Source organism: Prorops nasuta, unplaced genomic scaffold, assembly GCF_024137725.1.
Source record: "Prorops nasuta isolate Cenicafe-Biocafe unplaced genomic scaffold, Cenicafe_Pnas_1.2 PNAS00001, whole genome shotgun sequence".
Lineage (NCBI taxonomy): Eukaryota > Metazoa > Arthropoda > Insecta > Hymenoptera > Bethylidae > Prorops > Prorops nasuta.
The window spans coordinates 15,926,105-15,939,693 of NW_027116798.1; the positions used below are offsets into that span (position 1 = coordinate 15,926,105).

Consider the following 13,589-nt stretch of genomic DNA (forward strand, 5'->3'; position numbering starts at 1 on the left):
CAGCAGCTACTTTATTATACATAAATTCTAATAAAAATTCAATTTTATTATATATCTTCGTTGTGTATTAAGTTAAAATAAATCTCCAAAATATTGGAAATGACAAACATATTGTAGGATCCTAGATTACCGACGAGAAGGACAAGACGAGCGCGTAATAAAATAGACCAAGGCAGTTGTTCATTAGACGAGTTCGGAGAAGGTCCTCAAAATAAATCATAATTTTAAGTAAACGAGTTGTGAACATTTTCTTTGGTAAAACATTTCCTACAACTAGGGGCTCAGCCGGGATTGAATGCAGTGAGAAAGAACGCGAGATACTGTTAAACCATTTTTTATATATAATTTTAAACCAGTGAATGTTGATTTGGGTTGGGTAACACACGGGCACTGCATTTAAAATGGCCGGCGAAGAAGATGTACTACACTGGGATTTTGAAAAAATGACGGTAGAGCAATTAAGAGCACGACTGGAGTTAGAAGGATTACCAGTAAGCGGCACAAGGCCATTGCTCTTGGAAAGATTGCGCTCGAATTTGGCAGGACATTCTTCGGGGAACAATGTTGGGGAAACGGTCAATATTTCAGGACGTACCCAGAAGTCACCTTCGAAGAAAGCAGTAGCAAAAAATGGAGCAGTGGATAAAAGAAAAGTAACAGGGAAAAGTGTAACTAGGGAAAATCAAAGAAGACCTGCATCATCCAGGGAAGTGATTGATCAACTGAATGAAGACGAGCCTAACGAAGACGATAATGCGGTAACGGAATTAGATATTTTGAAGATGAACACAAAAGAATTAAAGAAAGAATTAAAAGAAAGAGGACTTCGAACGACCGGCAACAAAATGATGCTACTTGTGCGACTATAGGACGCTTTGGAGACCTGTGATGACGAATTTGAGGACGAAAGTTCTAGTGAGGATGAAAGTGATGAAAGTGAGAATAGCGAAGATGAAACTATAGAAAAAGGCTGGCGGTATAATAATGGATCAGCACAACGAGGGACCAGCGGCTTAAGAGCAAATAGACATTCTCGAAGAGAAACTGTACTACGATTTAAGGATTTCGAAGAAAACCTAGAAAAATTTGGAGGCGATGGTTGTTATAATGTTCGCAGTTGGTTCCAGAATTTTGAAAACGTGGCCGGGCTTTGTGGATGGAGCGATGTAGAAAAACTGGTGTACGCACAAAGGCTAATGATAGGCTCGGCTATAAACTCTTCGTAAAATTTGAACTAAGACACACCCAGACATGGAATAAATTTAAGAAAATGCTCACAAAAGAATTTTCTGAAACAATTAGTAGCAAGGAAGTGCATAAAAAACTGAGCATAGCCCGGAAACAACGTGACGAATCTTATGAAGCTTACATTTACCGAATGCTTGAAATAGCCAGCCATGCTGATATTGAGATTGAGGCTCAGATCCAGTATATCATTGACGGCGTGGACGACCTCGAAGTAAACAAATCAGTGTTATATGGAGCTACGACGGTTAAGGAATTGAGAAGACGGTTTCAGCTATACGAGATACAAAGACGAAATAGTAAATCAAAACAATCGTAAGTAACAAGTCACCATAATGCCAATAAAATTAATAAACCAACACCGAGCCGAGCTGTCGATAAGTCAGAACATTGCTTTAACTGTGGTGATAGAAATCATCGCAGAAGAGATTGTCCATCCAAAACAAAAGGAAAGAAATGTTTCAAGTGCCAGAAATTTGGACACATTGCGCAGGACTGTCAAATATAGAATTCTCGCGAACCATTAGCGACAGTAAATGCAATTAATGATTTAGATAAGAAGACGTATAAGTCAGTAGAAATCCTAGGGAAGCTGATAGTCGCAGTCATAGACTCGGCTAGCGACTTACACCTTATGCGCTTTGGGTTATACCTAAAACTGAGCGCACCAGGACTGGACGAAATTTCACGACCATTTGGCGTGGTAGGCAAGTTCACGGTTCAAACTTTAGGAAGATTTGAAGCCAGCGTGATAATTGATGCTCTCAAGTTCGATTTTATCTTTGACGTAATTCCAGACCATCTGATGAATCACGACTTGATCATCGGTGGTAAATTATCTGATTATGCAGAAGTCAAACTAAAACGAAAGAAAGCAGTCCTAAGCAAGATTGAACCGGAGCTGTCGGACGAAGAGGAACGTATGCCAATGGCCGATTCGTGGGCTGAAATATTGAACATCAATGTAACTAAAACATATGATGTTTGCATATCTTATATCGAGGATCGAAAAGTGAAAACAGAGTTAAGACAAATCCTTGAAAACTATACACCGGAGAAGATCAAGGACACGGGTGTACAGATGCGAATTATCTTGAAGGACGAACTGCTAGTTTTCCAACATCCAAGACGACTATCAGCAATACAAAGACAAGTAGTTAATGGCATAATTACTGAATTGATCAACGAAGGAATAATTCGGCCAAGCACGTCGGAATACGCACACAAGCCCGATAGTATTAGTGACCAAGAAGAACGGAGAGCCTAGATTGTGCGTGGACTATCGAATGTTAAACCGAAAAATAATCCGTGACAGATATCCCCTACCATTAATCGAAGACCAATTAGATCGATTTCAAAATGCACTGGTGTTCACTGCACTGGATTTGAGAAACGGATTCTTCCACGTACCTGTCGATGAGCAGAGCATTAAGTATACCTCTTTCGTCATACCTGATGGGCAGTTCGAGTTCTTAAAAGTACCTTTTGGGTTGAGCAATTCTCCTTCTGTATTTCAACGACATGTTCGAGCAATTGTCCGAGATCTTATAGGGAAAGGGATTGTACTTGCCTATCTAGACGATCTAATCATACCAAGCAAAACGGAAGCGGAGAATCTGGCCCGACTGAAAATCGTCTTGACAAGGGCAAAAGAACATGGACTCGATTTTAACTGGAAAAAGTGCGAGTTTATTGTCAAAAAGGTGAATTATTTGGGATACGTAGTAGAAGCTGGGAAAATCAGACCATCAGAGAATGAGATTAGAGCAGTGACGGAATTTCCACCCCTGACAACCCTGAAAAGAGAGTACATAGTTTCTTGGGGTTGACAAGCTATTTTATGAAATTTATCCCTAACTTCAATGTCATTGCTAGACCACTATCGCAGCTACTCAAAAAGGATGCTAAATTCGAACTTGGACCAACTCAACAAGCTTCGTGTCAGGCGTTAAAATTGGCCTTAGTAAAGAACCCCGTAATTAGGTTGTACAACCAGGAAGCAGAGACCGATCTCCATACCGACGCATGCATCGAGGGATTGGGTGCCGTTTTACTACAGAAAAATAATGACGATGGGCTCTTGCACCCTGTATATTTTGCCAGTTGGAAGACGACGCCAATAGAACAACGATATTCCAGTTACAAACTGGAAGTGCTTGCCATTATTAGAGCTCTTAAGAAGTTTAGGGTTTACCTTCTAGGAATTCCATTCAAAATCGTTACGGATTGCCAAGCATTCGTATCAACGGTCAAAAAGAAAAATATGTGTCTACGCGTGGCACACTGGGCCTTACAATTAGAGGAATATCAGTACACAATCGAGCACCGTACGGGTAAGTCTATGAAGCACGTTGATGCGCTCAGCAGACACCCAGTAACAGTTCTGTGCGTGAAAGGAAATCGAAACGGGCTACTCGAAAGAATTAGGAAGGCCCAAACGGAGAACCAGGAGATTCAAGACATTCTTAAAAAGGTCAGGTCAAAAGAAACATCCTATTTTGCGCTGTTAAATAAAGGGATCCTCTATAGAATAAAAAACGAAGTTGAACAGCTGGTTGTACCTAAAACAATACAATTCGAGATAATCAGACAGTTTCACGAGAAAGGACACTTCGGAGTGAACAAGACTATCTATATGATAGAACAGGAATTCTGGTTCCCCAATCTTAAGGTTAAAGCTCAGAAGTTTATATCAAACTGTGTAAAATGTATTTTGTCTGAGAAGAAAGCGGGACGTGGAGAAGGATTTTTAAACCCTATAGATAAAGGAGACACTCCACTGGACACGTATCATGTGGACCACTTGGGTCCCCTACCTTCATCTAATAAAAAGTATAACTACATATTCGATATCATAGATTCCTTCACGAAGTTTGCATGGCTATACCCAGTGAAGTCGACGACATCAGCTGAGGTGATAAGGTGTCTGATGCGACAGGCTGTTATTTTTGGAAACCCGAGGAGAATTGTGTCGGACAGAGGAGCCGTATTTACTTCTGAAGAATTCCGCAGTTACTGTGAGGGTCAGAGTATTCAACACGTTCTAACAACAACAGGGATTCCAAGATCGAATGGCCAAATAGAACAATAATACCTATTTTGAGGAAGCTGTCAATACACAAGCCCACAAATTGGCATAAGTACGTAGATTCAGTGCAGCAGTTTGTTAATTCAACATTTCACAGAGCCATAAGAACAACACCATTCGAAGTGTTAATTGGAAAAAGAATGAAGTTGGAGAATGATCTCGAAATCAAAAGGTTGATTGATAAGGAAATGATTGACCAGTTTGAAGATACGCGTTGCAAGATACGTCAGTCAGCTAAAGAAAAATTACTACATATTCAAGAAAAAAACCGGAAAATATTTAATAAAAAACGCAAGGAAGCGAAACCTTATGAAATTGGTGACTTAGTTGCCATTAAAAGGACGCAGCTGGGACCAGGCTTAAAAATACGGACACCATTCTTAGGACCATACAAAATTACGAAGGTTATGAGGAATGGTCGATACGTACTGGAGAAAATTGGAGAACATGAAGGACCCCAAACTACGAGTACCGGATCAGATTATATGAAGTGTTGGTTGGACTTAAAGGAGTACGAATATGAATCCGAATTCGAAGAAAGGAAAGTTAACAATGAAGAGGAACCATGACAAGGATACTATGACGAGAGACGCACAGGATCTGGGACGCTCCTGTTAGCAGAATGGCCGGATGTAGGATCCTAAATTACCAACGAGAAGGACAAGACAAGCGCGTAATAAAATAGACCAAGGCAGTTGTTCATTAGACGAGTTCGGAGAAGGTCCTCAAAATAAATTATAATTTTAAGTAAACGAGTTGTGAACATTTTCTTTAGTAATACATTTCCTACTATATTATTAAAAAATTAACAAATATAAATCTTAGTTAAAGGTATAATTGACAAGTTAATGTAAAATTTTAAAATACTAAATTAAAGAAAAACAGTTAATTATCTCATAAAATTAAAAATTAAAATATTTTTAGTATGATTCTACTACGGGTTAATTGATGCTTATTTGGATCATTTATAGATATATTATAATAAAATAAATTTGATTGTTAACAGATTTTAAAAAAATGAGAGATGCAAGATATAACTAATATAGAAATAATAGTCCGAATAACGTCGTGTTTGGATTCATTGTCATGTTAAAAATAGAAGGAATGTATTCAGAATAATTTCAAATGTTTGATTAAAAATATAGAAGTTGTAATTTTGGATTAGTGATTAGAATACCAGGTATATCAGGGTTCCTCGATTGTTCTCGGTTTATTGCTCGAGACTTAGTGCTAGACCAGATAACCAACGTGATGTGGAAAAATGTTGACCGCTATTGAAGTACGGCACTCTAAAACATTTGGTTATAAGCTGGACAGAATATATTTTGTAACGAAGTTCCCCGTTACGTATGCAAGATACCGAATAAAAAACATAAAAGCTACAGAACAGTGGATATTATTAATCCCTACGTTACCGACTCGTAAGATAGGCTCACGAGTGGATTATAGCTAACGTCAAGGATAGATCACGTTGACAGGCAGAGGCCCGGATGAAAAGACCGGCGCTCCAGGAAACGATGTCCAGGCTGTCCTGAGAAGTAAGGCATGGCCATGCCAAACAATCCAGGCAACCTGAGATAAGAAGAAGCGGCCTCGGGGAGTCCTAAAAAGAATGACCGTTTCTATAAGTCCCCACGAAGAGGGGAGATAGAACATCGAGTCTGACTTGAACGCTGGTTACGCGCGTCAAGCAGGCTGCGCGAATGTCGTGCGCAGACTGCCATAACAGGCAGTCGGAACGCGACACCATGGGACTGTGCTGATGTGTCCGTGCGTGCTGGTGAGCGCGTGACGCGGCACTCAGCAGCCATGGGTCGGTTCGCGTACGTGAGGCGTGTGCTATAGGCCAGCCTGCACGTACGTCATGACTGGATACCGACCAATGCATAGTGGGTTGTGCAGGGGCGTAGTTAGCCCGTTGGAATGTGTCCCGGTGCCCTCCGTAATTCCACAGGCTTGCGCTATGGCTGGACGGACCGCAAACATTGCCTCCGTGGTGGTCCTCTCCTGGCAAACTCTATGCTTGGCAATGATACCGCATGTTCCCGCACTCCTCACCACCACCTGTGTGTGGGTGGTGAGGGATAAATGTATGCCCCTCAGCAGGTAGGTCTGCGAGGCTCGGACTTCCGCAAGAAACCCTCCCCTCTCTCCACGACCTATCAAACTGAATGACCCTGGCTACCGCTACCGTCCAAATGCATGGCCGCAGGGCCGTATAAGATGCATAGAAAATGGAGTCGAAAGACTCAAATGATACCGTAGGGTTGTTGGCCACCAAACTGACCAACTGGCGCCCTGATACCGATAAATAAGAACGGGCGAAGGTAATGGGAAAACCCGTAGTGTGAGTGTCCCCTCACACTGACGGGAATAACGTTATAATTTCCCTCAATTTACGGCTACCTTTAATCAAAATTGGCTAAAATGGATTTATTTGATTCAGCTCACTGGCTAAAACGAATTAAGATGGGGAGCGAGAGAGAGAAAGAGAGAGATTACCGCTCTTTCTTGTACTCTAAATAAAACGAAGTTAAGCGAAAGATATTAAAATACATATGCATGGAAATAATTATGTGCGCGTAATGAGTAATGGAGTGTTCATACGAACGTTAATAGGTTTAATATGTTGGTGAGGTAAGACAATGGATCATTATTTTGCATCACTTTCCATAAATAGCTAAACGGGATTCCTAATTTGGTAAATATTCTTCTCAAATGACGGCGTCACTGTCTGAGGATTTTTGGAATACACCATGTGCAATTTCACATTTCATCTCTGGTTTTAGACAAAAATCTTCTACAATTTCAGAAATACTACCTTGTTTGTAGTCTCAAATTACTCGTTACACTTTTGGTCATATACGTAAAGGCTTACCTATTTAATTAACTCCGTGCTTTTTACACTAGAAATATAATAGTTACTATTTTGTTTTGTTTTGAAACCGGGTTCATTATTGCCATAGGGTGGTTATTTACAAATAAGTCCAGTCCTTACCAAAAATTTAATATTTCTGAAATTCTAGAAGATAATTGAAACATAATATTACACCTCGATGGATCCTCTTAAGGTAGTAGTCTAGTTGTTTGGGTCGAAAAAAAATTATTTTTTCCCATATTTCGATAGTATACCAACATGAGAATATGGTGTATAAATTTTAAACCGATATTCAAAATATTAATAAAGATATAACATATATTCGAGAGCGCTGCATAATTGAAGGCTTTATATTGCGCGACAGCTGCTATTGGTTCTTCCTCACTATTATAACTCATTACCTTTATATTTACTTGAAGTTTCGTATACCTTTTAATATACGAAAGGATATAACCAGATATACCCGCGTTTGACACGTATGAAGAGACCTAAAGCTTGTTGCACGCACCGGGGATTGACGATTAGTGTGAAGATGAAAGTTCTGTTAGCCATACTTTAAACGTATTTTTCTCGAAATCACGTTTTCTCGGTCTGCCCGAGGCATAACAGATTTTCTATTGAACCGATCGGGCTGAAATTTTTACAGGTTGTTCTACACATCTATAATTCTAGCAGGAACTAGAATAATTATTTTTCATTCATTACTTTTTAAAATACAACCCAATTTACACTAAAAAAATTGTACCTTTTTTTTCGAAATCCGCCATTTTTTTATTTTTTAACCAAATTTTTTCTTTTTCCAGCCAGAATGACAATCCTACTGAACAATAATCCGTTGCATTTTTTTGTTTCCGATTACCCAAACTGGAGATATTGAACGGGCCAGCAGCACATTTTTTTTTCACCTACTTTAACCCCATATAATTTAATTAAAATATCGTAAAAATTAAAAACTATATATTTTTGTACAACTCAATATAGTAATAATAACATATAAAATTTTCAGATTTTTTTGCATTTCATTTAGGTAGTCAAAAAAATTCCCGAAAAATACCCTGTAAAACCGGTCGATTTTCTAGACTACTACCTTAAGTGGAATCCATATGTCAACATTACGCAGCGATTATCTATTTTTCAAGTGGTAGTTGTAATTTTTGACAAATTTTAATGTTAGTGGATGGTTTTGGAAATGCCAGAAACTTATACAGGGAAGTACGTTGGAAAATTTCGGAAGGAACGAAAAAATAAAAAATTTGTTCAATTAATTACATTAATATTTTAAAAGCCACGCATAAATTAAAATGCTGTCTAACATATACCGACCTAGATAAACTCCTTGAATTTCTAAAGAGCCTAATAGCACGAAACCCATAAATTAACAACAACGCTATATTCTAAATAAATTAAGAGTTTGGGCGAAATGATCGAAAGATCTGTAGAGTCAACTGCTTTATCGGCCCTTTGTATATCTCGCGAAAGATTTTGATTTATTTATTTAGAATATAACATTATTATTCCTTGTGACGGATATGCATGTTATTGGACTCTTTAGAAGTACAAGAAGATTATCTAGAGCAACACGTCATAAAATATTTCAGTTTATACGTAATCGTTAAAATATCAATGCATTTATCGAAATAACTGCCTTTATTTTTTTGTTTTATCCAAAAAATTATCAGCGTTCTTTCCTGTGTAAGCATCTGGTATTGCCGAAACCATCGAACAACATTAAAATCCGTTAAAATAATTGGACACTATTTGTCAAATCGATTTTCGCTTTGTAATATCGATATGTACAGATTTTCATTAAGGAGAACCCATACATCGACATTAAAGGATATAATTCGGGGGCCACTCCCAGCCTTATTTCTTAACAGATTTTCAACTCGTCATACGCTTTTGAAATGCCAAAAGATTATTTTGATTTTAAAAATGCAGGTTGCATAATTTTTGTAAAAATAGAAATAAGATTGTTTAAACAATTTATTTCTCGGGGTTTTCATAAATTTTCCAACGTATATTCTCAGGTAATCTTATGGTGTTTGCAAACCACTATGATGAGTTGAAAATTTATCAGGAAATAAGGCTAGAAAATTCTGCCGAAATTTTTTCTTTAATGTCGGTATACGGGTTTCGTTATCAATGGATTCAAAGCTCCTTATGTGCTAGTAAAAAAAGATAAATTTATCAATATGATATTCGACTATTTTGCAATAATATTACTACTTTGAAGCTTAATTATTAGAAGAGCAACTTAGCAGTATTTCAATCTATGAATTTGTTAGGCAAGAAACCTTATTAAACTCTATTTGAGCAATATTCCACTGTCGTTTTTCATGTATCTTTACAACAAAAAAATCAAAACAGTAATATCATGTGTCAGAGGCAGCAGTTTCTTTTTCTGAAAAGATTTATAGAATTTTAACCCTTTTAATATTTTTTGAATTCGTAAATATTGTATGTTTTCAATAATCAAGTTTAATTGTGTGTGGTATTATTGATGTACCTTTCAATAGAGATCACTACTTGTGCAGGAACATAATTAAATGAGAGTTCAAAAGATAACATTGAAAACAGCTCTCTATCTGTCATAGGAGTAGCAAATTTAGTATATTAAATGAATTGATCCCTAAGCGCGTGTTCTTTTATACAAAAAATTGCATTTTTCATGTCTTTTTTAATCGATTTTGTCGTATTTCCCCTATTGTTTAAGAGAAAGCGAGCTATTTAACTAGTGATTCTACCGTAAAAGCATTAAATTAAACTTGGTTTAATTTATGGCTCCACTCCAACATTCAAAATGGACCATCTTTAACATCCTCCTTTATTCTTGTATGTTAACAATAATATCTATATCGTTTTCTTACGTGGGTAATAGACTCTTCTACCATCATTATTATACACCAATACGGTAATATATTCCTGATTCTGTCGAAAATCTTTTATATCCGTGATGTGTCTCGTAAGAAGTATCCAAACAGTGCCTGAGTTATTATTTTCGGTTTCGAGCACAAACTGTGGATTATCACCAATGTTATAAGCATCCTTCATCGGACCTACTCCTGCATTCCACATCCTTTAATTAAATTGAAACTGTATGTTGAGGTATCTATAATTATTACAAGAGTCTACAGTATGTTTACTACTTACTGATGCATACAGTACGTGTGAGTGAATAAGCCAGGATTCCAATTGAAATAGAAGACGTCGAAAAAATTACATATACTGTCATAATCAATCCAAAATATGCCATTATCATACTGGCAGGCCGAATCTGGATCATAATTCAAAGCCTCCCTTAGTGACTGCGTCCAATGTATTGAATCAAGCTCAGAATAATTTCCTCTCCATCGTAAATGGGACCAAGGATTTTTCAATTGAAATAATCTTTTGCCCTATATGATGATACAGATGTTATTCAAATAGAAAAATATAAATAGAAATTAAACTGAAGTTATATTTTATGTCGTCATTTGTTTGGAGCATACGTTAATTTTTTTAATATTAAGAACTGCATAAGCATGAGTAGGGACAAGACCGGTTCTCTCGGCGTCTAAATCGGTCAATTCCCCGGTCGCAACAGTAACCAATACCTCTCCCTTATGAAATCCAAGTAATAACTTTTCAAACAGACTATCTTTATTGAAATCAGCATCGTTTGGTCTAATAGCCCATCGCTCAGGTATCCACCCCGTAAGTGCATGCAAATCAATATTCTGAAAACAAACAGACATAATCTACATATGTCGACGATAAGACACAATCGATGAGTACATGCAAATTTGACTTACGCTATTTGATCCAGGAAAGTCATAACCGCCCATAACTTTCATATATGCTTTTTCCAGTAAGGAGATCCATAATTCGCCCCCATTGCTAGAATAGGAGCAGAGTAGCTGGTTGTACCGGCTCACAGGTAGCAAATCATCTATTATGACTTTACGCGGGACGCCATTGATGTGTAATTTTACCATATATTTGCCTAACAGCATATAATTATAATATTATATATTTAATAAGTTTAAACAATAATGTAAAGCAGCAAATATTATAGAAATGTAAAATTTTACAACATTCCAAAATTTACAAATATCAAAGACAGTAATTGGTATCTTTATGCTATTAAAATGAGTATTACCATGTGGATTATAAATTGGCTCATCATTTTTATTCTTAGGATAAATAATTGATGTTATGAGTCTTTTACCAAATTTTTTTTCATACTGTGCGCTCACTGCAAGGGATGCTACAAATGAGCAATCAGATACCACCTGAAATTTATTTGTGTGAATGCTAGTGGGGAACAGCCTTATTTCAGTGATGAACAAAATTTTGTAACGATAAACTGGATATAGAAAAAGCAATAGATAATCTCTTACAGTTTGTTTAATGCTGTAATAATCTACATGATGATTAATGACCATTCTAGGCTCAGGAAACATTTCCTTGGGTCGACACCATTTGGAAAAATCTGGCTTCTGTTTTGGTGATAATACTAGTAAACCATCTTTATCAGTAAATTGTATAGTGTATTGAAACTTTTCAGCAAGATCAACATTCATAAACGGAACAAATTCATGGTCATTTATGTGAGAGCTGTGAAGCAATACTCTCTTTTCCTCAACCGTATAATTGGTACTGCCACCTGTTATCTTTAAATGGGCACTGCTACCTCTATGCAATGGAGGCTTTGTATATTGTTCTACAAATTATTACATTTTACCATAAAGAAGTTGATTTTACAAGATTTTTCAAAGCTTATAAAGATATACTTACGAGGATTAAATGAAGTTGTAGCTGCATTTATAGGCAACTCAGAATCGAAAAGACTATTTTCTGGTAATGGTGGTAACTTGTCAAGCCTTGCGATAACATCATTATCAATATTATGCTTTTTTCTTATGCCTTTTAAATCCTCAGCTCTGTCAAGAGCTTGCTTGACCAGATTAGTAAATTTAGTTTCCTCATCTACTTCAGTCTTCTTCTGTACAATTATTTTACAACGCTGTATCAACAAGTAAATTTCCCTAAATAATCATGAGTGACAACTTACAGCAATGAGTCCAGCTTCAACTGCATCCGTATACAAAATAACAGCAGTAGAAATAAATCCTTTCTCATCGGCTTCAAAAGCTGCAGTGACAAGAAATTTGCACCACTGTAACAAAGATTCTTGGGTCTGTCCCAAGACTTGATAATTTGTTTCATCTATAAAAGCCCAAATGATATATTAAAGACACTAGCTTATTAGTACCATCAAAAAGTTTTCTTACTAGATTCTTGTAAAGCAAGTACCCTATCCTGATATTCCAAAAGTTTGCCATTAATTAAATTACCGGAAGTGTCAAATGAACATAATTTTTTAAGGTACTTGACAGCAATTTCATAATAGCAGAGTGCTTGCTTAAATTGCCTATTACTGTCATACTCCACAGCTTTACAAGCAACAAAGGATAATTCCTCCCATAGCAATGCTGAAGCCATTTATTATTTTATTTTAAATACCAGATGTACCTTGAACATATTAATAAATTTCGTATAATATGTATTAACTTGATTGAAGTTAGTATGTGAAATTCCAAATAGTAGTAAAGAAAATTATAAACAATTGAATAAGAGATTTTCAAAGTCTTTAAGGTACGATTTCACTTGTCGCTCGTCGCTAGCGATAAATATAAGATGATATAGTATATGCAATCCAAGATGGACACTAGCAGAGATGAAACGGGAGATTGCTCATGCGAGGTCCCGAGGCAATCCCTACCGGTAGGCGGCGCTGGTGTTGGCAAACGCGTGTCTCAGGTCCATCTAACCCCTAACGCCATCTATCGGAAGAGACCACGAAGCACGAGCGTTAAGCTTAGAATAGGGTAAAACATATATGCATTGTTGCCAGAAAGCGGAATAAAGGGAGAGCGGAGATATTTTCTCGGACCTCTCTGTCTTTCTCGCTGTTAGCTTCTAGCAGAAGAGTCGAGGCAAAATCTTTCCGTTTCGCTTTGCCGAAAATCTACCAATAATCGATGTCATTTATATTTGCAGGCCAATGCCTTTATACATGATTTTTTCAGCATATTTATTTATCAGCATTGACTTATTTAAATCAATAATAAATTAAGGAAATGCGTATTTGATATATAATAATTATTTTAACTATAATTTCATCGTTATATTTCGCTTATTTCCGTAAAATCTGCATTTCTTTAGTTTATTATTGATTATTGTAAGTCAATGGCAATTAAAATAAATTTAATCTTAAAAAAAAAAAAAAAGTATCGATCAGGAATCGAACCCGGACCCACGAATCGCCACGCGATTACCTTACCGCCTAGACCACGAGGCTTCTTCAGAGCACCGTAAACAGATAGTCTTTTTAAG

The 13,589-nt window shown here is 36.9% G+C and overlaps 1 protein-coding gene across 2 annotated transcripts in view; it reads right to left on the reverse strand.

Moving 5' to 3' along the window:
* LOC136772089 (calpain-7-like) overlaps positions 1 to 12,901 on the reverse strand; it is a 99,025-nt gene extending 86,124 nt beyond the window's left edge. The window contains exons 1-9 of one of the 2 annotated variants that reach the window (XM_066728629.1): positions 12,485 to 12,901; positions 12,265 to 12,419; positions 11,988 to 12,195; positions 11,591 to 11,913; positions 11,350 to 11,482; positions 11,003 to 11,193; positions 10,700 to 10,927; positions 10,362 to 10,606; positions 10,079 to 10,287 (exon numbers count right to left, since the gene is read on the reverse strand). In XM_066728629.1, coding sequence (XP_066584726.1) covers positions 10,079 to 10,287; positions 10,362 to 10,606; positions 10,700 to 10,927; positions 11,003 to 11,193; positions 11,350 to 11,482; positions 11,591 to 11,913; positions 11,988 to 12,195; positions 12,265 to 12,419; positions 12,485 to 12,695 — 1,903 coding nt within the window. In that variant the 5' untranslated portion in view covers positions 12,696 to 12,901. The remainder of the gene's footprint in view (positions 1 to 10,078; positions 10,288 to 10,361; positions 10,607 to 10,699; positions 10,928 to 11,002; positions 11,194 to 11,349; positions 11,483 to 11,590; positions 11,914 to 11,987; positions 12,196 to 12,264; positions 12,420 to 12,484) is intronic. The other variant, XM_066736141.1, reaches the window with a different exon arrangement.
* Between the last annotated feature and the right edge of the window lie 688 nt (positions 12,902 to 13,589).